This window comes from Ailuropoda melanoleuca, chromosome 7 (genome assembly GCF_002007445.2).
Source record: "Ailuropoda melanoleuca isolate Jingjing chromosome 7, ASM200744v2, whole genome shotgun sequence".
In the NCBI taxonomy this organism is placed as follows: domain Eukaryota; kingdom Metazoa; phylum Chordata; class Mammalia; order Carnivora; family Ursidae; genus Ailuropoda; species Ailuropoda melanoleuca.
This window is the reverse complement of record NC_048224.1, coordinates 69,149,868-69,172,614: the sequence shown is the minus strand read 5'-3', so window position 1 is coordinate 69,172,614 and position 22,747 is coordinate 69,149,868. Positions and strand designations below refer to the sequence as shown.

At 42.0% G+C, this 22,747-nt stretch overlaps 1 protein-coding gene across 4 annotated transcripts in view; it reads left to right on the top strand.

Annotated features, from left to right (window-relative positions):
- The window catches only part of FLT1 (fms related receptor tyrosine kinase 1), a 173,939-nt gene that overhangs the window by 91,819 nt on the left and 59,373 nt on the right, over positions 1–22,747 (top strand). Inside the window, exons 13-15 of one of the 4 annotated variants that reach the window (XM_034665011.1) lie at positions 3,591–3,902; positions 8,598–8,744; positions 9,596–11,428. In XM_034665011.1, coding sequence (XP_034520902.1) covers positions 3,591–3,902; positions 8,598–8,744; positions 9,596–9,675 — 539 coding nt within the window. In that variant the 3' untranslated portion in view covers positions 9,676–11,428. Of the gene's footprint in view, positions 1–3,590; positions 3,903–8,597; positions 8,745–8,833; positions 9,098–9,595; positions 11,429–22,747 lie in introns of those variants that run through there. The other 3 variants (XM_019807152.2, XM_034665012.1, XM_011233822.3) reach the window with 3 other exon arrangements.

Below are 22,747 nucleotides of genomic sequence, written 5' to 3'. Positions count from 1 at the left end.
CAAGGACCTCAAGCAAGATATGGAAGTGGGGGTGACATGCTTTCTTGACCCCACAGACTCTATGTTGGGAAGAGGGGGACAGCCGGAATAGAGCCATCTAAAGGCCCAGGACAGGGGCCCCTCTTGCCTGGGTCTGAAGGCAGTGCTAGGAGAGGAGGTACCCAGAGTGGAAGGGGCCGTGGTGCTCATTTCCTTATTCCTCAGAGTCCCCAAGAAAGATGAATTGATGCCCAGCCTTAATTGCAGCACCAATATCTCACCCACCCCCTGAGCTTTGCATTGCTGCGTGTCTGTGTGTGGTGGTGTTACTGACAAAGCTGATCACCTGTTAAATGCGGAGATTATCTCTGACTGCCTATCACGTTATACAATGTATGACCGTGGAACGGTTGAAATCTTTTCAAGATCTCAAGGCTTGTCCACAGAAAGGAGCTATGAGAATTCAATTCAAACATACACACTTGAGGCTTACAATGCTTCTCCTCTAGAAATTCAAGAGCTTTCATCTTACACCGATATGGAATATAATTGCTCGGAATTCTTTTCCACCAATCCTGAAAAGTTCCAGTTTGGATAATCAGATTAATTTGCTTACATTGATTATTTTTTTAACGAATTATTATCTTTTTCTTACTTAAATCTTTGTCATGAGATTTATTCTCACTGGAGATAAAACTAGATACCCTTAGGAGCGTTGCTCCTTACACATGTATTTTCTGAAAAGTGAATGTACCTTTACTCGGTGTTTATGCTTGACCTCCGTACAAGGACTGCTTTAAAAGATCTAAAATTTAAGTGTTCTAAATCAAAAGATCTGGATTTGGATCCTTCTTGATCCTCATTTCATGCATGTTGCCCCTTCCTTAAAATATAATAACTCACACAGTTGCCTTCCAAACTGATGTAACAAGTTAGCTGTGGCCTTTAGAATTCTCCACTGCTTCTACCCTAAACTTTGCCATTCACTTGGACCGAGTATCGTCTTGAAAGAAGCAAAGCTTTTAGTAACCACTCACCTCTTAGAGAATGTTATTTCCCTTCTTCAGAAAAGGAAAGCCTTCTATATTACCACCTGAGAATGAGACACCTCTCAGCCTGTTAATTTCTATGTCTGTTGCATGAACTTAATTCACATGTTTGACCAACCAAGTCAGTATGCACCCCCTCAAATATGCACCTGTGTAAGTAGATTACTCCTCACACCTAAACCTAAGTGGAGTCTCTCTTCTGAGCAAAGGTTGGTTCTTCTCCACGATTCCTCATAAGATGCCGTGGATGTGATATGCGTTAAGGGGATGAGTGTTCGTAGGTGCCGACTCGCGCTAAATCTGCAACAGATACTTAAGAGTGGGAAGATTTCTTACCACTTCGTTAGAAGACAATTCTTTGGGTCTGTTTTTGTACTCAGGCAAAAAAAAAAAAAAAAAATCCACATGAATTAAAAGGAAAAATCCCTCTGGATTCATTAACTAGTGTTAGGACATTTTATTTGTCATCTTCTATGGCTCAAAAGAGAAGGCCAAAGGAGTTATTCTAAGAAATGGACAATCATTTCTAAGAGGCTGTCTGGTAACACGAACCAAATTAACTTCACTAACAGTGTCCCGCATACGAGAGCAGACCTCAAAACCCAGTTGGACCTTTTCTTTCCCAATGTGTGTGTTTTTGCTGTTTGCTGGCACTTCGCATGACTATGGGTGTGTTAGCAATTACTGAGGGTGAAACAGGAACAGCACTGCCTTATCTCCCTGGTTTCCCAGTGTCACTAAATGCATTTTATTTTGAGATTCCTGGTGGTGCTTGGCAAAGATAAACAAAATCTTCCATCAGGAAACCTGTGAGCTATTTCCACAGGAAGTTTCAAATCACTAAAGTAAATGGAAACTCTGCATGATCTCAATGGCGTTACTTAGGCTCGCTTGGGTTCTGACCACCAGGACTGGACCTCGTGATAAATGGAAAGCCTATGTATGGTCTTTGAAGAAATGATTTGACTTTGGTCAGTGCACAGGACCTCTGCTCTCTGTGTAAAAGTTGGTGGCTGATGCTTTACTCCGCAGGCTTGGAAAGTGTCCCAAATATAAAAAGATGCTGAATTAGAGGGGCTATTTCTGACACCTTATTGTTGTGTTAAAAATGACTGTCAGCTGCTTCGGCATCTTCTGGCACATTCTTAGATATTCCTTTTAAAAGCAGGAAAACCTCTGCTGGTCTCCTCTCTCTCCAACCACTGACAGCTTCATAAGCCACTGCTACCCCCTGCTCCCAGGTTTCAAATGAATACTTTGGCATTTCTTCAGACGTGACACTTGATAATAAAGCCAAAGCCCAGAAAAATCAGAAAAACAAGCAAAGTCAGATTTAGGAAAGGGTTGATATGATATCTAATTTTGGACTATTGTCCCCTTAAGGTTTAAAGGTTTCTTTATAGCTTTGTGTGCAACGGATAATAATAATAATAGCAGAACATAGTGCTTTTCATCTTCAAAGTACTTTGTAAAATGTTGGCCCAAATTCTTTGCTCAGAATACGCCACTAAGTAACAAGCAATGGGAGGGTTTTGGGAGCAGGTCAATTCGGGGCCAGTAACCAATGATATATATATATATATATATTTTTTAATCCTCTGGGGAAATAGTCCGAAGTGAGACTAGGGAACTCTGAGCGCAAAAGCTAAGTGACAGTTCAGGGTAAGAAAGCTGGAGAGGAGAGCTCACGGGGTGTTGCTGGAGATGGAGACGAAGGTTAGCTGGGGATTGACAGGAGGGAAATGGCTTTTAATGGCACATTCACTTTCCAAAAAACTTCACTATATGTTTGAGAGGAAATGTGATTTTTAAAAATTATTTCCCCCCTCCCCCATTGCCCCCCCTTCTGAAATCAAGCAACTCTTCCAGATTGGTTAGCTGTATTTTGTTCTTTTATGTCTGGGTAGAATAAGCACCATGAAAGAAGACCTGAGCAGGGAACACGGCTCTTCTGTGCCCACCGAGAGCAGGCAAGGTGATGGCACAGCAGTGGGAGGGGGTACTCTCCATCCCCTTGTTGGAAACTAGGAAATTGGTTGGGTTTTTTTTACTGGAAAAGTTTAGGATTAAAGAGGTACTGACTGGCAGGACTGAAGGCTCCCACCATGTACCTGGGACTTCCTCTTCTCACCTGGCCACAGCTTATTCTGGATAAGTCTGACCACAACACCATCCTTGGTTTTTAGTGCAGACCACTCTTTTAGGACTTCCCTATTTCACCCACTCACCCACCAGAAGTTCCAGATGTATTACAGAAATGGGAAATGTGGCTGTCACCCCAAGATGTTAAACAAATTCCGCTTTGAAAAAGCAACTGGGAGCAAACAGGGAAAATGTACCACCCTAATAACCAGCCTGTTTTGCACCTGCTATCTCGCTTCAGACGGAACAAACTTCGCTGGTTCCTACCTGGGTTTGATCAGTTCCCCTAACACGAAAAGACAAATATTCACCCTTATAATGCTGACTGTGAGAGAATTTGTGTTGGAACTATTCTATGACGATCTCCCGAGGAAACACTGATTTTTCTATCAACTGATGTTCCTTATTCTTGTCTTATAGATGTGCCAAATGGATTTCATGTTAACTTGGAAAAAATGCCCACAGAAGGAGAGGACCTGAAACTGTCTTGCACAGTTAACAAGTTCTTATACAGAGACATTACTTGGATTTTGCTGCAGACAGTTAAAAACCGAACAACGCATCACAACATCAGCAAGCAAAATGTGGCCATCACTAAAGAAGAGTACTCCGTCACCCTCAATGTCACCATCAAGAACGTTTCCCTGGAAGATTCAGGCACCTACGCCTGCAGAGCCAGGAACATATACACAGGGGAAGAAATCCTTCAGAAGAAAGAAGTTACAATTAGAGGTGAGCACTGCAACAAAAAGGCTGTTTTCTCTCGGATCTCCAAATTTAAAAGCACAAGGAATGATTGTACCACACAAAATAATGTAAAACATTAAAGGACTCATTAAAAAAGTAACAGTTGTCTCATATCATCTTGATTTATTGTCACTGTTGCTAACTTTCCGGCTCAGAGGAGATGTTCCTCCCAAAATGAGTTTGGAGATGACAGGAGTGATAATGAGCTCCCAAGGCCCCAGCTCTGGGCCCCCCACTCGGGCTGAGGGCCCTGCTCTCTGGGGCCAACTTGGTGCGCGTTTGGATTTGGACGATCCCTGCAGTGCATTTTCTGTTTTTTTTTTTTTGCTCTTTGCTGTTTTCTCCTGCCTGATAGACAACAACTTGGGACTGATCCTTTCCTCCCACTTTGATGCCGACCTCTTTGTATTTCTAAGTTTCGAAGCTACGCAAAGTGAATAATTTAAACAAATGCTGGTTTCTGCCAAAGACGGACATGAATAAGTTAATTTTCCAGCTCAGAACGAGTACAGTTGAATTCGAGACTCTTATCGGACCTCTGCCTGATTTTATTTTGTACTATTTCATCCGCTCTCAATTTGTACATAGCACCTGGATAGCAAGTGATAATGCTTATTTATTTGAAAATGCTTTTTTTTTTTTTTACATTAAGCACATTAATCTTAAACTGGAGCTTCTAAAATAGGCCCCAGGAGTGCAAGACGTCGGTGTAACCCAGAGGTATGAAAGCTTTATCACAGTGTGAATTCAGAATGCCCGCCCAGGTCAAGGCCACGTCCTCCCTCTGTGCACTCTGGCTAGCCCGCTGACTAGCAGTGCAGGCTTCCCCCTCTGCCTCTGTTGGACCACACGCCTACTGACTGCAATCTGAAAAAAATCTGCATCATGCCTTCGTCTTCCTTAGATTTGTCCCCTGATTATTCTTTTAAAGAGCTCTCTCCTATCTAATTGACGGCATTCAAAGACATATCACAATCAGTTTATCAAGGAAATCAAGGCTCTTGTGACGGAAGGTTGAATGCATTCTTCTAGATGGAAATCTAAGATTTGCCCATTAAAAAAAAGTCCACTTTCCCCATACGCAAATGTTAATAGGATTTTTATGGGGATTAAGAAATGGCAAAACTACAGAAGCAGAACTCCGAGCCATTTAAAAATACACGCTACTTTTCAGTTAGGAGAGATGGAAATCTCTCTCAAGCTCCCGTTTGAGGGGAAAGTGACTTTTTCACCAGTTTGCTATGCATTGTTCTGTTGTTTTCATTTATGATTGATCATCGTATGTGCCTTGCGTGAACTATTGGAAAACAAGCCACAGTGACCAAAATAGCCGTGGCTGAGAACACAGTGGCTGGGCAGCCCAACAGCTCAATAGAAGGTGACAATATGACAACTTTGCAGGCTTGGGAACTCACCAGACTGTTTCCTCCTTTAGGTAACAGACTCTGTCCCACGGCTAAACTTGTCTTTCACGTGGGAATTGCTTTTGTCAAGTGTGAAAGAGTAAACAATAGCATTTCCCCAGAATGCCAGTTTTATGGAGCCCCAAATGCTCTGAAAACAATTCGCAACCTGGAAGTTGTCAGCCCAGAGGAAAGAATAATCAATTGTATCTTGAAATTTTCACCTATGGCTCTTTGGCCTGGCGTCTTTGTTCATTCTAAGTCCACGTGTTCCTTCAGGAAACAATGCCTTAGTACCACGGATCGTGGGGACTCCATTTTTACTAGAGCTGCAAAAGCAACTGGGATGCTTGAGGGATTGCTTCTGAAAAAATGGTGAAGCAGCCACGCAAAAGCTGCCGTGTCCTTCCCCCTTAAAACTGCCACTGCAATATTTGCAGGGAGGGGAAGTGTGTTTGTATTTACACAAACACACTTTACTTACTCCCCAGAGGTGATTTGCAGAATTCCACAGAGTAATTAATTGTTCGCTGTGTAATTCATCCTTCCAGAGAGTTTCAAGGAGACAAATCGGTTGGGTGGGCTCTATTTTGTAGCGGTCCCTCTTTGGGGTATGAAGGAAGGGGAGGATGATAGGGAGAACAGAGAAAGAAAGAAGAGCCTACTATGGAGAACGAGGAGTTGGAGCAGAGGGCATGAGGCTGGTTCCTCCGTCCCCCAGTCCAAGTGAAGAAGAGAAACCGTGTAATTATGAGACCTGGCAGATCTCTGGGACCATAACACTAAGAGCTAAAAGAAGATCCTGGTGGGGAGCTATCTTTGGCTATTGACAACCAGCAGAAGTATTCTGTTAATTCCAATTTTCTCCATTTGAAGGGATCAGCTCCACTTTGTTAAGTTTTGGAAAGCAGCTACCTAGTTCCATGAAATAACTTAGGGTCAAGAATCAGGGTTCGATGTACCATTCTTGCCCAAAACGTCAGAACAGATTATAAAGCATAAAGGGGAATTGACAAAATGATTCCTTGACTGATCGGTCATTTAGAAACTAGTCAAAAATGAGATTGTTCACGGAGGAGAGCATTTTTTTTTTCAGAAATGGGTACAAGGAAAAATATAATACTGTGTGTTTCAGACATGTCTATATGAATTTTGTATTTAATTGAGAGTCCTATGTTTATTCGGCAGCCTTTTTGCTGCTTTCTTGTCTGAAGTTTGTCTAGTGCAGATAAGGCCTTTGGGAGTTCTCATGACATTTCCGTTAAAATCAACTCTTCTCTTTCATGTAAGTGTTTTCCAGTGCACCTGTCAGGGAAGTCAAATGCTGTCTATGTTGGTGATGCCATAGTTTGTAGCTTTGAAAATAATTTGGGTGTTGCAGGCCCTATAGTCAGGCTTCCTTTTTCTAATAAGGTCTATGGGCAACAATAGATCATTTTATCATATTTAGCGCATGGGAAATAGTCAATGTGGTAGGGGAAGCTATTAAATATAACTCCACGAACTGTGTCTGAGTTTTAAATGAGATATGTCCAATTTGGCTGGCCACTGTAATAAACACTGAAGAGTAATATCACACTGTTCTTCATTATCTTGTTACGTTTCACTGATACGTCTGGAGTCTTCACTGTGTAAAAATGTCAAAATTGTAACAATCAAGCTTGTAAAAAGTTACCAGAATTGAAGATTTTGATACCTGGCTGCATTTGCAATTAGCAAAGACCATTTGACAGACTGCAGAGAATGCAAACACAGAAATGTTGAAATGATTCTGCCTGGGGCGGCGGAAGCGACTAGAAAGATGCACTGACAGAAAGCAAAAGGGCCGTTGTGATCACTCATTCCACACTATGCTTGAAGACTTTCTAAATCAGGGCTCTCCTTTCAACTCTCTTTTTAGCCCTCCCCTTCCATTTTGTATAAAATGAGGAAAGAAGTAGTGATAAGCTTTGGAAATCAAAATTCAATGAGAAAGCTGTTCCTCCGAACAGAGTCGCCCTGCCATGTTATGCCCTGTCAGCATGCTGTAAAAGTGATATGATAACATACTTTATAACCTGAGATTTCTAAAATTGCTTGAGTGAATGCTAATCCTGAGAGTTTCTCTGCAGGAATAAAAAGAGAAAGGTTTGGGGCGTCGGCAGCCTCCTGCAGGGACACCGAGTGGAAGGCACTGCAGTGTGTCACCTCTTACAGCCTTGTAATCACGCCTAAACTGCTTTCACAGTGTTAGCACAATAAGATGAGGAAATCCAAAATGGTCAGAGACAGCACAGACTGTCTAATTGAAGCCAGGGGCGCAGAGTGTGTAAGTCACGCCAAAACCCTTTGATTTCTGTTCCAGGATTTGCAACAAGAGGGGGTGAAGAGGATGACTGGGGAGGGTGGGAAAGATGTTAGGAGTTCTCTTTATTCTTTTACCTTGGAACCTTGAGCTACCAATCCAGCACTCGCCTAACTGGAATGTCTCCATATCAGCAGGACTGACGACTTCATTCTACAGAGACACTGTGCTCGCTGGGGCCTTGGGGGTACTGCTGTTCCAATGTGGGATTTAATGTTGTAATGTATTGCACCCTAATGTATTAAATTCATTGTGTTGTACTATATCGGTTGACATTTTATTAAAATAAATTGTATTGTATCATATTTGTATGTTTTAAGAGAAAATAATATAAAATACAATATTTGTACTATTATATAGTGCAAAAACTACAAGCCCACGCCTCTGCCTCTTGAATTCGTCCTTTGGTTGCTTGCACTGGGGAAGGGATGGAGGACGGAAATAATCAATAAAGCTTTCAAAGTTCAAGAAATTCTCTTGTGTGGTCTGCTGCGTCGCATTTTAGGTTACTGACAGCTGAGTAACACAGACATGCCCTCACAAACACATCAATAAAAGTACGTGCAAAATGGCATCAGCTCATCGCTGTAAGATGATACCTTTATGTAAAAATTCATCATAAGCCTCTATCCAAAATCGTGGTTTTCCTTTTTTTGTTCCTCGGATAGCATGCAAAATCCGTAGGTTTCAGAAAAGCTGCTGTCACGGAAAGGAAGAAAACTAGTTGGCCAGGCGAAACCCGTGGAACTGAATCCTACGGAATTTTGTCCTCGGTTTTACTCTGCGTTCTAGCAAATTGGAATTTGACAAAACAAAATATGAATGCAACCTTACGGTGGAGTTCTGCTGTTCGTTTATCTGAAGTGTGGATGCGTGTCTATAACGAAGGAATACAACTGACGTGTAATAACAACCCCTCTCTTTGTTCACTAGATCAGGAAGCGCCACGCCTCCTGCGCAACCTCAGTGACCACGCCGTGGCCATCAGCAGCTCCACCACGTTAGACTGCCGTGCCACTGGTGTCCCTGAGCCGCGGATAACCTGGTTTAAAAACCACCGCAAAATACAACAAGAACCCGGTAAGAGATTCTGTTTTCCCTGAATTCACTCTTTCTCATCATTCTCTTCTTCCCTTCACGTGCCTGTCACCTCCTTCCCTTACCCCTAGAACCTCTTGCCAGTAGAGCTCTGGTTCACGCTGTTAGCAGCTTTAAGTGAGCAACGTTGGAGCCCGTTCTTAGGCACCCCATGTTCCGAACCGTGTTGAAAGATCCATACTGAATCTGTTTTAAGTGGTGCATTTGTGAAGACGTGGTAAGGGTGCCTTAGAAATGTGTCTGTCAACTTGACAACAGGGAAAGCGAGGACTTCGTTTCTTGGCTTGAGGTGCAGACGAGCTTTGAACATCTGGTATAGATCGGAAGTTCAGAGTAGTTTTATAATCTTTCTAATGCACTTATTATCAATTTTAATGATTTGGTACAAAGAAGGATATTTTAAATGATAGAATACTCGTAAAAAAAAAAAACACCTGAAACTAATGGTCACATGTTAATTTTCTTTCAAAAAAATGTATTTAAGAACAACTAGACTTAAATCAGTTTAAGTAGCAACGCTATCTGTTGCCTGCCTCATAATTTTGTTGTTAAACAAGATTAAAATGAACTTACTTAAAATTTTGCTTAGTAATTCCATTTACATGAAAAATCAAATTGCCATTTACTTGCAATAGCCCAGCAACCGAAATCAAATGACTAGCACTATGGAATGGTCCTCGAATGTGAGTTCTCTATGCAAAACGAAATCTCCATTGGAATGTGATGCACAGAAAGGGGTGGTGGCATAAGATTTCCAATTGTAAGATGTCTTAGAAATGCCTAACCTAAGCTGCCTCCAAACTAACCACATCACATCGTTTTTCTCCATCAAGCAGCGTCTCCTCTTATACTGACATCATTCGCTCCATCATCCAAACCAGAAGCTGATGACCTCCCCTCCGTCCTTCTCTAATCCATCACCGGGCTGAGCAGGTTATGTCTACTAAATATGAAATATTTCTCAAGTCCATCCTTCCCTCCGCTCTCCCGTTGTCGCTCTCTGGGTTCAGGTGCCCATTATCCGTCCTCTGAACACCCCCTGACTGATCTCTCCACCTCTTTCTTCTCTCTTGGAATCTTATTTTCCGCACAGCTGGATAAGATGCAGCTGTGAACACGTCACTTCCCTGTTTCAAGCCTTCCACTGGCTCTCTATCCAGGACCAAGTTCAAGCATCTGACAGAAAAGGCCCGCAACAACTATTTCTCCGACTCCATGCTTACCCTCCCCTGCCTTGCCCTTATATTCTAGCAGTTGCCAAACTCTTGTAGACCATTGCACACATTACGCTGTTTCAACCCCTCTGCTTCTTTTGCTCTTGTGTCCCCTCTGCCTGGAGTACCTTCCGTTCGTCTAACCCCTGCCTGTCCTTTAAGACCGCGATTGGGTGTTCTTCCCCCCAGGAAGACTTACTCAACCCCTGCAATGAGGGGGCAGGCCCTCCAGGGATCTTTATTGTTTATAAATGTTTCTCTTCTCTCTTACTGGCTTGTTTTAGAATCATCAGTTCATCTGTGTCTTATCCGTGCGTTTTTCCACTGCTGTCTTTCTGTACTGTATCATTAGTTCATGTGTATGCTCTCTTCCTACATGATATCATGCTTCATCCTGAAGGCAGACAGTATATCCTTATCTTATTTGTATCTAATTTCTCCTTTTAGCCTCAGAACCTGGCATAGTGCTTGGCAATCAGTCAATGTTTCATGAATGAATGAATGAATGAACGAATGACCGACCGAGAGTTTTTCAGAAAATCTTTTTCTATCCTTAGCAAGTTCATCTGGTAGCACGAATGCCTGGACTTAGGGGTGGTTGGGGAAGCTATATCATAGAATTTTTGAAGCTAAAGGGATCTTTGGAATATCTTCAGTCCCATTGGTAGGATAGAAAATTTAGGCGCAATGAGGTAGAGTGATTTGCCCAAGATGACACACTATTAAGATAGGTAGTTTCGTAGAAAATAAATCCCTGAGGGATTCTACCAAAACGAAAAGGTGACGACATGAGTAAAAAAATAAAACAGTTTGTGAAACAGTACCTGTAACATCCTCCCTTTAGAGATTCAGAGTTCACATTAGTATATTAAAGACCCCAAGATGCCCTATATAAAGAAATCCGGTAAATTGCTTTAAAATATTCCCCCAAATAACTTGGTCACAAAATACATTTTATGAAATATTAATGTAAGATGTTGGGTTCTTTGAGAGAAGTAAATTTGGCTCGTGTTCAGTTTTCATACTGTGGATGTGGGTTAAAGAATTTGACTTGAACCAATTTCGAAAGCTCATGGCCATTCTGGGACTCGAAGGTAGACAAGGCAAGAGGGTGTGCCCAGGCAATTACTACAAATGGAAAAAGATTATGACGTAGAAGGAGGGATTGAGTCCTAGCATTGCCGTCGTGGGTCAGGGAATTTGGGCAACTCACTTACCCTTCTTCTCTGAGCCTCTGTTTCCTTATTTATAAAATTGGGAGAATACTGACCACACAAGGATGTGGAAAGGTATAAATGAGTTAATATCATTAAGCTTGCCTCTAGTTATGGCTGAGTAAATGCTACCTTCTGACCCACCTCATTTACATAGAAATTGGCCAATGCACGTATTGCATGGTGCACTGGGTGTTATACGCAACTAATGAAGCATCGAACTTTGCATCGGAATCCGGGGATGTACTGTATGGTGACTAACATAATATAATAATAAAATAAAATTAAAATAAAATAAAATAAAATGAAATGAAAAAAAAAAGAAATTGGCCAATGAATTATCCGAGTTTGTTGGAAGGTTAACTAATAATTCAGCTCAAATGTCAAACACTTCTAAATCCAATAAAGATATCTTCCTCCTAACTTTCTTTGATCTTCAGAGGGCCAAGAGAAGAATACCTAAATGAGTCTTATATGAATTCTTACATAAAATCTTTCATAAATATCATTCCATTATGCTACTGTTGGCATTTATGGAGTCCAACTGTACTAAGTCATCCATTTTCTTTCCCTTTGTCCACTCCTTAAAATTGTTATAGCCTTTTGGAAAAGTATTTCTTAATTTTCTGGAGATAATCTCTTACATGTAAACAATATTTATAAATTTTCATATATAAGATTTCCAATTTAAGGCAGCAAATTCAGCAGCCAGTACGATAAGGCTCTATGGCCCTGTGTTTGCGCATGGAGACATCGTCAAAAATACCAGTTCTTTTAGGGTTTTTTTTTTTTTTTTTTTTTTTTACAAATCTATGGGTAAAGATTACAGGTAACCTGTAAGTCAATACTTGACTTCATTGGTTATTCCGAAGCTGAACCGGAAAGACATCAAGATCACAGCCTGGAAAATACTGCAAACCAGTCCATTTTAAACTAAGCCTTTGGAAAGCCATACTGAGAATAAATTTTAAATAAAGTTTAAATAATTAATAATTAAATATATATTGAATGAGGTATCTTTACAAATACAAAATATAGAATTAAATTTAATGAAATATATTATAAATATATAACATTTACAAATATAAAATAGAGAATTAAATAAATAATAATGGTTTAAAATTAAGTAAGCTAATTATTTAAAACTTAAAAATCCAGAGAATAAACTGCATGTCCTTTAAAGAACTGTGACGCATGGCAACTCAAAAAAAACATGATACACTGAGAGGATTTTAGTGGCCTTGGGTCTTGGATAGGATCTGGCCCATCATCACTGCCATTTGTTAATGACAATTTACCCTATTCCAAAGAAAATAGGAGAGAGGAAGCAGGGCACACGTGAGAGCTCATGCTCAGGACAAGTGGCCGTAAAATGCCTGCTGAAAGACCTTACGGAGAGCTTTTCTCCTCCCTCCTCATTTCCTTTCAGGAAGCCCTTCGGTGAGGCACAGCCATTCTAGGGAAGAAATGCAGTTTCAAGAAAGGCTTACGAAAGCTGAGTAGTGCTTTCTTGGGCCAAAGGGCATCCGCAGGAACAAAAGCGAGGCTACGCACTCAGGCCCAGGAAAGTATGTGCGCGGGGGACAGTCTCCAGCAGGGCACCCCCTGTAAACCAGTGGGCCCCCCATGCACTGAGCGGCCCTCCCTTCCCTCCCACTGCACACCTGCAGGCTTTGGGGGGCCTCCGTGACGCCGCCCTGCCCCTCTGATTCAGGACAGTCTTTACTTCCCGGCCAGGGGACCACAGAGGCTGCCTCCACTAGGGATCCTTCTTTCACATTCCTCTACATGACCACTCTTCCCTTCCTTTGATGTCTGGTTTATTTACAATTCATTTCATAGAATGTGTCACTTATCCCCTCGTTTTATGTGGGCTTGTTCTGAAAACCTTTGAAGATAGATATAATATCTTAATAGGTCTTCTTTATTAAAAAAAATAAAAATGCACTGAGCACTCACCAGGAACCAAGGCACTGTGTGAGATTTACAAATATCTCATTTACTTTGTGCACCTGTCATCAGAGGTAGCTACTAGTGTTAGATGGCGTTTCATGGGTCTAGTTTAAACAAGTGCTGAACGAGGTGCCGGGTCCTGTTCCAAGCGTATCACTTACTCATCATAACAATCCCATGAGGTTTGCTAAATTATGATGCCTGTTTTACAAAGGAAAGAATGAGGAAGCATAGACGCAGCAGAACAACGGGGTCAAAGACCCTGTGCCAAGCTAAGACAGGCAGAGGCTGAGTCTGGAGCCCGCCCTCGGCACATGGAGCGTGGGGGCTGACCGCTGGCTGCACCCGCTGGTGCACATGGCTCCCGGGAACATATAAGCACCACTTTTTTTTTTTTTTTTTTTTAACTAGGCCATGCCCAGCATGGAGCCCAACATTGTGCTTGACCTCAGGACCCTGGGATCAAGACCTGAGCTGAGATGAAGAGTCAGTGGCTTAACCGAAGGAGCCCCCAGGTGCCCCATAAGCACCACTTTTAAATGACCTCACGGGCGTTAACAAGCATATTTTTAAAACAATGGATATTATATCATTTCTAATCCTTAAAGCTTAAGCTTCCCAAAGACTACAGTTTATAATGTTAAAAATTTAAATATTAAAAATATTTAAGGCATTTTTTTTTAAAAGCAGGCCCACAGGGCATCTGGCTGGGTGGGTGGAGCATGAAACTCTTGATCTTGGGGTGGGGCTGTGGGGTTCCAGCCCCTCCTTGGGTATAGAGATTACTTTGAAATAAAATAAAGAAATAAAAGCAGGCATGCCCTGTATGAAGTTAAAAATGATTTTGAACCCAAATCCAGTTACTTTTACATTTTAAGAGGTCCAGACTTTATTCCATAGCAGCTCAACACGCTTTTGCTCATTCAACAAACATTTATAAGGTGGTACTTTGTGTCTTGTGCTCTGTGGGCTCTGCCAATACAGCAGTGAATGAGAAAGCTAAAATCTGAAAAACGAAATATCTAAAGTAATTAGTTTGTGTAGGTGTTTAAATGAACACAACATCTTCAAGCCACAACAATGTGTGTCCTAACTTATTCACTATCATCGTGCCAGTTGGGCACCAGAGTTAATGAGTCTAAAAATGGGATAGGGGCGCCTGGGTGGCACAGCGGTTAAGCGTCTGCCTTCGGCTCAGGGCGTGATCCCGGCATTCTGGGATCGAGCCCCACATCAGGCTCCTCTGCTATGAGCCTGCTTCTTCCTCTCCCACTCCCCCTGCTTGTGTTCCCTCTCTCGCTGGCTGTCTCTATCTCTATCAAATAAATAAATAAAATCTTTAAAAATAAATAAATAAAAAAAAATAAAAATGGGATAAGGTGAATTAATAAATGGGACAAGTAGAAAATATGTCTCCATCACAGATTAAAATATCTTGAATACATGTTAATTGAAAAAATACATCCTCTCTGCTTCAGTTTTCCTACTAGAATGCTACGCATACAACAGATTCTCAATTATTCCTTGTTCATCGAATACGCAGAATGGAAGAGAAATAGGAAATAAGAGAAAATGTGCCAGAAGTAATGAAGGCAGGAGAACTTCCAAATTCGAACTGAGGAAAGAAACCACTCGGAACTATTAGGAGGGGTTGCTAGAGTGCAGAGTATCGAAGAGAAAGGTAGTTTGAGATGTGCTTACTTTGAAGAGACAGGTGAAGAGAGAATTGATCAGCTGAAGTGAGTAGAATCTCAAGGACTGGACAGGAAAGAAAAATGTAATATAGAAGGACCAAGAGCAAGTTGGAGATGAATTCCACTGGCCAGTGGCTGCTTTGGGCATGGTTTGATTCTTTGGGGTATATGGACAGCAAACGCCTCTAAGAAACATCCATTTCTTTTGGGTTGGAAATGTAAAGGGTTTGCACGCAGACTTGGAGCAATGGTATGAAGTCACCTTGGAGAGCATATGACCTCCTGGGTGTCTTCATTTCTTCTCCAGCCACCTGCCCAAGGGAACAGCAGTTCCTCCAAAATGATCAGAAAGTCTTTCTACCTTACACGCTTCCCAGATTCTCCACTGAGGCCCTAAAAATGCCCAAAGCTGGGACAGAGAGGAGCAGCATGCAGGTGGGGCCATCGGCACTGGCTTGATGACACTGTAAGGACGCCAGAGCGGTGTGCGGAGCAGATAGGCAAGGCCTGCCTAGCTTAGTTTTGCTTCGATACAAGCACAAACCACCTCCCAAGCGATTGTGCAGAGTAAATGGGTTTCTGAAAAAGTCATTAAAATGCCGGAAAAAGTAACAAACTTTCCTCTGAAAATATTTTAAGAGGATAGAAAACAATGCCGCTCTGAGACGGTTCTAGTAAAGACTGCCTAAACCAAGAAATCATCAGCAAACTATTGCTTAATCTGAATTTCTGTGGCAGCAAAACATTTCAGAGTATTTCCAGATCATAGCACTACATCGGGAACAACAAAGAGTCTAGAAAGAATAAATTCCTTCTTAAATAGCCTGAGGCTGGAGCAGGAGAGAATCAATTTGACACTCTGATTAATATTCCTTCCTAAATAGGATCTTGGTCACTAAAGCTATTTATCTAATGACCGGAAGGGGACAGCTTCCCTGTCACCACTAGATCACTGACACCAAGTATCTGTACCTATAAGTGCATATCCAGATCGAAGGGACCAGCTGTCCTCGTACCTGGGGGGACAAAGAAAGAATGACGTCTGAAGTGTAAAGTGGTTTTCATAGATCTAGGAAAGTTCTGGAAGAAGGTAGAGGAGAGAAATGAATGAGGATGTTAATGCCTAGGGATAATAAAGTATCTACCTGTCACCCTCGGGCTGTTAGAATGAATCACAGCTTCACTTGATTTCTTGGTAATAATAAAATTCAGAAATGTCAATTATCTTTTGCACGACTTGAGGAGTAATTGCCTTTTCTTTCTTATGAAATCCACCCTTATGGTGCATAATGAATGAAGACGTGTTGCAGAAAAGCGTGTCCGAGATTCCCAGTATGCATAGGGCAGCGCACAGCAGGGTGAGCCGGCTGCTCCATTTAACACCCCCACTGAGCCCCGTCAGTCCGCTCATGCGACTGGCTAAGCAGTTGCTCTCACCGCTCCTTTCTCTCCAATATGTGTTTTTAAGGTAAGGGAGTCCATGGACCCAGACCAAGAACTGCCATGCTTCCCACATGGCTATGCCGGTAGCTCCTTTTCCCGGCCGGAATCTTCCAACAAATTCTCAAGGTTTAGTTGTGCCCCAACAATGATATAAGCATAGGGCACCCTCTGAACACGTTGCCGAACCAAGACTCAGTTCTTTTCTAAGGATAAACTTCCATTTAGAAGGTGAGGAGAAAGGGGTGGAATTAAGGAAAGAGTACAATGAGCTAACAGCAGGGAAAACATTTCCTTGGTTGGCACTGCCAGAGTTCAGAGCTACAAGCCCAACCCCAGACGAAAGAGGAACCCTGACTTTGATCACAGCCTCAGCGTGGTGAAGAAATGGAGGCTGTCACTTTAAGGACTTCTGCAGTTACTTGTCAGTGTCGGGCTGGTTCTGTGAGACTGACGAGTACACCCGTAGAGCTCTCTGGTTTAGACCCAGAAAAGTAAAATAATCCAAAAGAGTCCCATTTTGTACTGAAAATCACTAGAGGACTGGAGTTAAGATGGTGGAGGAGTAGGGGACCCCTTTTTCAGCTGGTCCCCTGAGTCAAGCTGGATAGGTACCAGACCAGCCTGAACATCCACAGAATCAGCTTGAGACGCAGGAAGATACATCTGGATCTCTATAAATGAACATCTCCAGCACTGAGTATTGAGGTACGAAGCGGGGAGCCGTGAAAATCACTAGAAGTTATTTAGGGAGAATCAGTTGTGATGCCCAAATCTATCTCTTTACTGAGACAACGTCCAGCTTACCCAGGTCTTGTACGTCCTTAAGTTGTAGCTAGTCCAATCCTAATGCTGTGACCAAAGAAAATTTCTTGGACGCTCTTTCCAGCACATCCGCATCCCCATCAGCCCAGAGAAGCCTCCTGAAAGCTGGGAGCCATAGCAAGACCCAGCCGAGGGAATCAGACGCACTAAGGCAGCACAAGCCCACTCCCATAAACAGCGGGGCCGCCTGTGGTTGTTTAAGTTCGGTTTTGTGCCTTTTAAAAAGTCTTCTTAATTTTCAAATGAAAAATTTAGACCATAAGAGATGGAAAAGAACTGGAGAATGTGAGCATCACTTTAGAAAGAGCCTCTCCCTTCTTTTTATTATGGCAAAATACACATCAATATTACTAATCATTAACGGGTACAATTCAGTGACACTAAGTACATTCACAGTGCTGTACAACCATCAGCACTGTCTAGTTTCAGAACTTTCTCATCACCTCAAAGGGAAACCTCATACCCATTAAAGCTTTTGACTGAATGAACCTCATCTGTTGATTCTTTCGGTCACCTCTCGAAACACACGGAACTGTAGTTCGAGCATGGCCAAGATCAGCAACCTGCAGCCAGTGTTTGAGGGACCAGTAGCAGAGGGGAAACAAACAAAAAACAAAAAATGGGGAATGAAGAAAAACAAAGAGAAGAGAAATAGAGACATATGGGGGGGGTGATGGGCGAGGAGAGACAGTAGAACCCCCCAGCAGTCACCCCAGAGATCTCAGGGCTGCACCCTGTCCAAAGTCACTAACCCCAAAACTAACAGCCATTGTCTGGGCGCTGAGAGTGGGAGGCATCTCCATCCCCAATCTACAATTTTCTGCTTGCACCGAAGACTGCCTGGCCAAAGAAGGAAAAGCCATACTTTACCTTAGATAATTCTGTACCTCCATCTCTTAGCAGAACAATTAAATGAGGTTTCCCTATTCCGTGTGTCCAGAATTTGCATTGGAAACTCCTCTTCCCCCCAAGTACAAACTGGAAACAGTTTAACCAGGACCTACAGTGACGCTCGGCAATGCAGCTAGGGATTCCCGATCCAATTAAGTTCAAGGTGCACACAAATGTCTTCTCAGATGACCTAGTCAGTGCAGTTGGCTGGGGCTTGCAAGACTGAATCAATGCTTATCAGCTTACCTCCCCCACCCCACATTCAAGTGCCTCATGTTTGCATTACCTCCGCTAGTAAGCAGCCTTGAGCAGTTAGAGTGTACATTCGTTTAAGGGGTCATCTCTTTCAGCTCCATCATAATTAAACCAGCCATCACTGAAAAATAAAGCCCAGCAAACATATATCATGTACCCCAACACACACACACACACACACACACACACACACACACACACACACACACGCTCTATAGGGGGCCAGTCTTCTGATGGGATGGATTTTGGTTTTGCTTTAACCCAAAATTATAAATTGTTGTGAAGTATAAATCTACTTTTCTTCAAAAATATTTCATCATTGTATGATCAATATTAAGTTTTACAGTTTAAGTATTTGGAGATATATATATCTCTTAAACTTTTATTCGGTGGCTCTTTGCTGATGGTCAAGAGGCCCACATGCTTTCATTTTTAAAACTATCTTTATTTTAAATTAAAGAATACATGAATACATTTTTATGGTAAAAGATAACATAGTACAAAAATAGCATAAGCAATGAAAAATCTCCTTCTGGAGAATTAACACATGCCGATTGCTTGATTTGTATTTTGTCAACTATTTGCCATTTTTGTTACCTATATATGTGCATATATACAAATTGGGGGATACATATATGTGGGGCAAATAATAAATGGGATTCAGTCGTTCGTTCATTCAACAGCTATTGACTGAGCCAACCCTGTGCCAACAATACAGACAGTGCTTGGAACCAGACAGGACCTTGAATTTACATTCTAATGGAAAAGTCCTGGTAATAAATTTAACAAACAGAACCGTAAGCATATTGCCTACCATCAGATAGGGCTAACTGCTCTGATGAACAAAACAAGGTCATGGATTATAGTGAGTGACCAGGAGGGGGGTTACGTGGGAAAGCCAGCATCTCTAAGATAAATTTGAGTTGAGATCATGCTATGTGTTTTGTTTTAGGACTTGCTTTGATCACAGCGTCCCTTGGAGGTCTTTCAAAGTCAGTACATAATGTTCTGCCTCGTTCTTTTTAGCATCCATATACTTTCATATGGTATGCATTCCCATAATTTATTCTTCTGCAGATGGAAAAACAAGTCCTTGACTCTAACCTCTACACAATGCAGTACTAATACTATACTGGGCGTAGGAACACCTCTTCGTTGTACACAGAGAGGCCACTTTGGACAGTTGGCTATGTTCTGAAGGATAAATGCATCCAATCTCACGGAGGGGCTACTGCAGATCTGAGCCTAGACAAGAGCGTAGTGAAGCAGGAAGGAGTGCGTGGGTGTGTGCACGCACATGTGTGTGTTTACAGTTTATAGATATTAACTACAAAACCTTAGCTATCAACCATGTGTAACTATAGACTTAGCACCGCCTGACACATTTTTTAAGTGCCTGAATCATCTTGAAATACTTCATTAGAACAACAGCAAAGTTCACAGTGAAAGGGCACAAGAATGCTTTTCATTTTTAAATGTTTAGAAATACATGTGTGTTTGGCACAGTTTCAAGGTGCTCACTTCAACTATAACCCCTTCAAGTCAACCAGTTTACAATTTCTTGACAGCTTTTGGAAACCATTCTTTTCTCATAACCCAGTTTTGTAAATTAGGCTAGTGAAGTAATAGACATTGTCCCAAAGGAAAGGACCTTTGTTTATGGCTTTTCCTTTATTTGGTGGTTTTAAGAAGAGGAATATTATACAGCATTTTCCACCACTGTTCTCATTCTCTCTTTTTTTTTTTTAGAAGTGGGGGGCAGGAAGGGCAGAGGGAGAGGGAGAGAGAGAGAATCCCAAGCAGGCTCCACATCCAGCATGGAGCCTGACGCCCGCTCGGTTTTACAATCCTGAGAGCATGACCTGAGCCAAAATCAAGAGTCAGACGCTCAACTGACTAAGCCACCCAGGCGCCCATCAATCCTATTCTTGTCTAAGAGCTCCTCTTCTCTGTCTTTTTCATGGCTAAAGAGCAAACAGTCTCACCAGGGACCACATTGCCCATCAGATCTCCTTTAGACCATGTGTTTTAAGCATCTCATAATTCTCTTCCAACATAACACATTATTATAAGGCTGCTTTTCGCTATGTCTCAAATTATTCCACCCTTCGCCAACTTTTTTTCTTACATCTGCAAATGCTTTGCTACGTGACTTGACCTTAGGGTAAAATTTGCAACAGAGAAAGCAGCAGCCCGCTGGCTATCCTTTGAAAACACTGGAATCGTTCGCATTTTTAGTGCCATTGAATGAGTCCACTGTTGCTCACTCCCCAAATTTGTCAGTCTTTGCAGCTTACTAAACTTGGATTTCTCTTCCCTGTAGTTGTCCAAACCTCTGAAGTTTGGCTGGGTAAACACAATCTCCTCTGTGTTCTTTGTGGGTTGTTAACCAGACATCCAGGCTCTAGTTTTCTTGGGTTGCATTAGCCATCTTGAATCTATATTTGGCTCCTCTGGTCCCTCGTTCAGATACAGCTCTTAGCTAATCAATTCCTTTAAGAGGTACCAATCTATAGCACAACTTACCGTGTACTTACAACTGTATACATCATCATTCCTCATAGCCACTCTTTATCGAAACTATATCATGTCCGAACTTCAAAGAATTTATCGTTTCGTTGGACAGCCAACACTATCATACAAAAATTTACTTTTTATTTTGTTAAACCTAACATCTATTAACTACCTACTCCATGAGCCATTCAGTCACATTCTAGAGAAAATGAAAATGAGCAAAACTTAGTCCTTAGCTTTAGAAAACTTACACATTAAAGTACAAGTCAGTTCATCAGTATGCAGTGTGAATGGTATAAAATTCCATGAGATACAAATTGGCTCCTCTCATTGGAGTGATCAGGGAAAGCTTCATGGAGGAGGTGTCATCTGAATTGGACTCTGATAGTTGAAGAGAGTTTCGATGACGATTAATTTGGCCAAATTGCATGGACATGTTCTCTAAGTCAGAAGTACAGATGCTCAGCTGAGCCACAAAACGGGAGTCACTGGTCAGACTAGCAGGCCAATTTAGGACACAACAGGTCAGATTTTTGTGGAAGGAACAGGAGGAAAACGCATGATATGCGTTAATTTAGTCAAACAGGTTAATTTCAAGATCCACAGATTTATTTACTCAGTGGTGAACTGGATTAAAGTTCTATTTCATGCCTTTCTCTGGACAACGTGGTGCTTATGTATAAAATGCCAAGATTGTCCTTCACCTTATGGTATCTTGGGAAGAAATAAAATTGATTTTGAAAATACTAAAAACGGAAAGGGGTGTTTCTATGTTGAAAATGTAGAGTGCATCCCCCAGATAAATATACAGACCAGCATCCTCACAAACTCTGATCTAAAACCCCCTCGGCGGCCAACGCAAGCAATGCTTCAAGTTCTTACACCCAGGCTGTCACCAGATTTCCTTGAAGTACAAGTTCCTACGAAAACAACTTCGCGTAAAATTTTCGTTAAGCCTTGGAGGCTGATGATTTAGCAGACCCATGAAACTACCTGAGTTTGCATTTCTAAGCTCCAGGACCTAAAGCTCTTTGAATGTTAAGATGATAAAATTAACTGACATAGAACTTTACAGACTGGTGAGAGCTGGGTACGGAGGGCGTCAGCGTTAACGACTGCCTTACTCAGCTTCATATGGCAAACGCTACAGAGCCCCCTCCTTTCCTCACCCCCTAAATTCCATTTTCTGTGGTCTTGGTTTATATGGCCATTTCCTCAGTTGCAAAGTGTCTGCTGTCTGTTGGCACAGTGCTAGACACTGGGGCTTGGTAATGGATAAGGCAGGGGAGCGGGCAAGGAAGAAAGGCAGCAAATGTCCTACCATGTGTGAAGTGTCGGAGTAGAGGCATGAACGAGGTGATGCAAGAGTAACAGAGAAGGGGCTCGAGAGCATCAGATGTTTTCCAAAGCATCTGGATTTGCCTTGAGCTAAACATTAGTAAGTGAATGCTAACCAAGTGCCAGGTTGAGAGCATAACGGGCAAGTCAGGGAGGCTTATCGTGAACTGCCAATAGATAAGGGTGGATCATACCAAGGATACACTTAGGGATGTAGCAGGGCCAGAAACTGGAAAAAAAGTAGGCAGGGGCCTAGATCACGGAGGTGTTTGCTTCATTAAATATAATAGTGTCATCCCATATACATCCTCTAAGTCAAAGTTGTATCTACTTTCCCCAGCATGCACGCTTCTATTGGCCCTTAGCAAATTTACGTAAGGTGATTTGCTTGTCAACATTTAGAAATCATAAGCTTCACTTGCCTTTGGAGATGTGTCGTGAAAAATGTTGCTCTGGCCGATGTCATAGAAGTTGTTGCCTATGTTCTCTTCTAGAATTTTGATGGATTCCTGTCACATTGAGGTCTTTCATCCATTTGGAGTTTATTTTTGTGTATGGTGTGAGAGAGTGGTCAAGTTTCATTCTTTTGCATGTAGCTGTCCAATTTTCCCAGCACCATTTATTGAAGAGACTGTCTTTTTTCCACC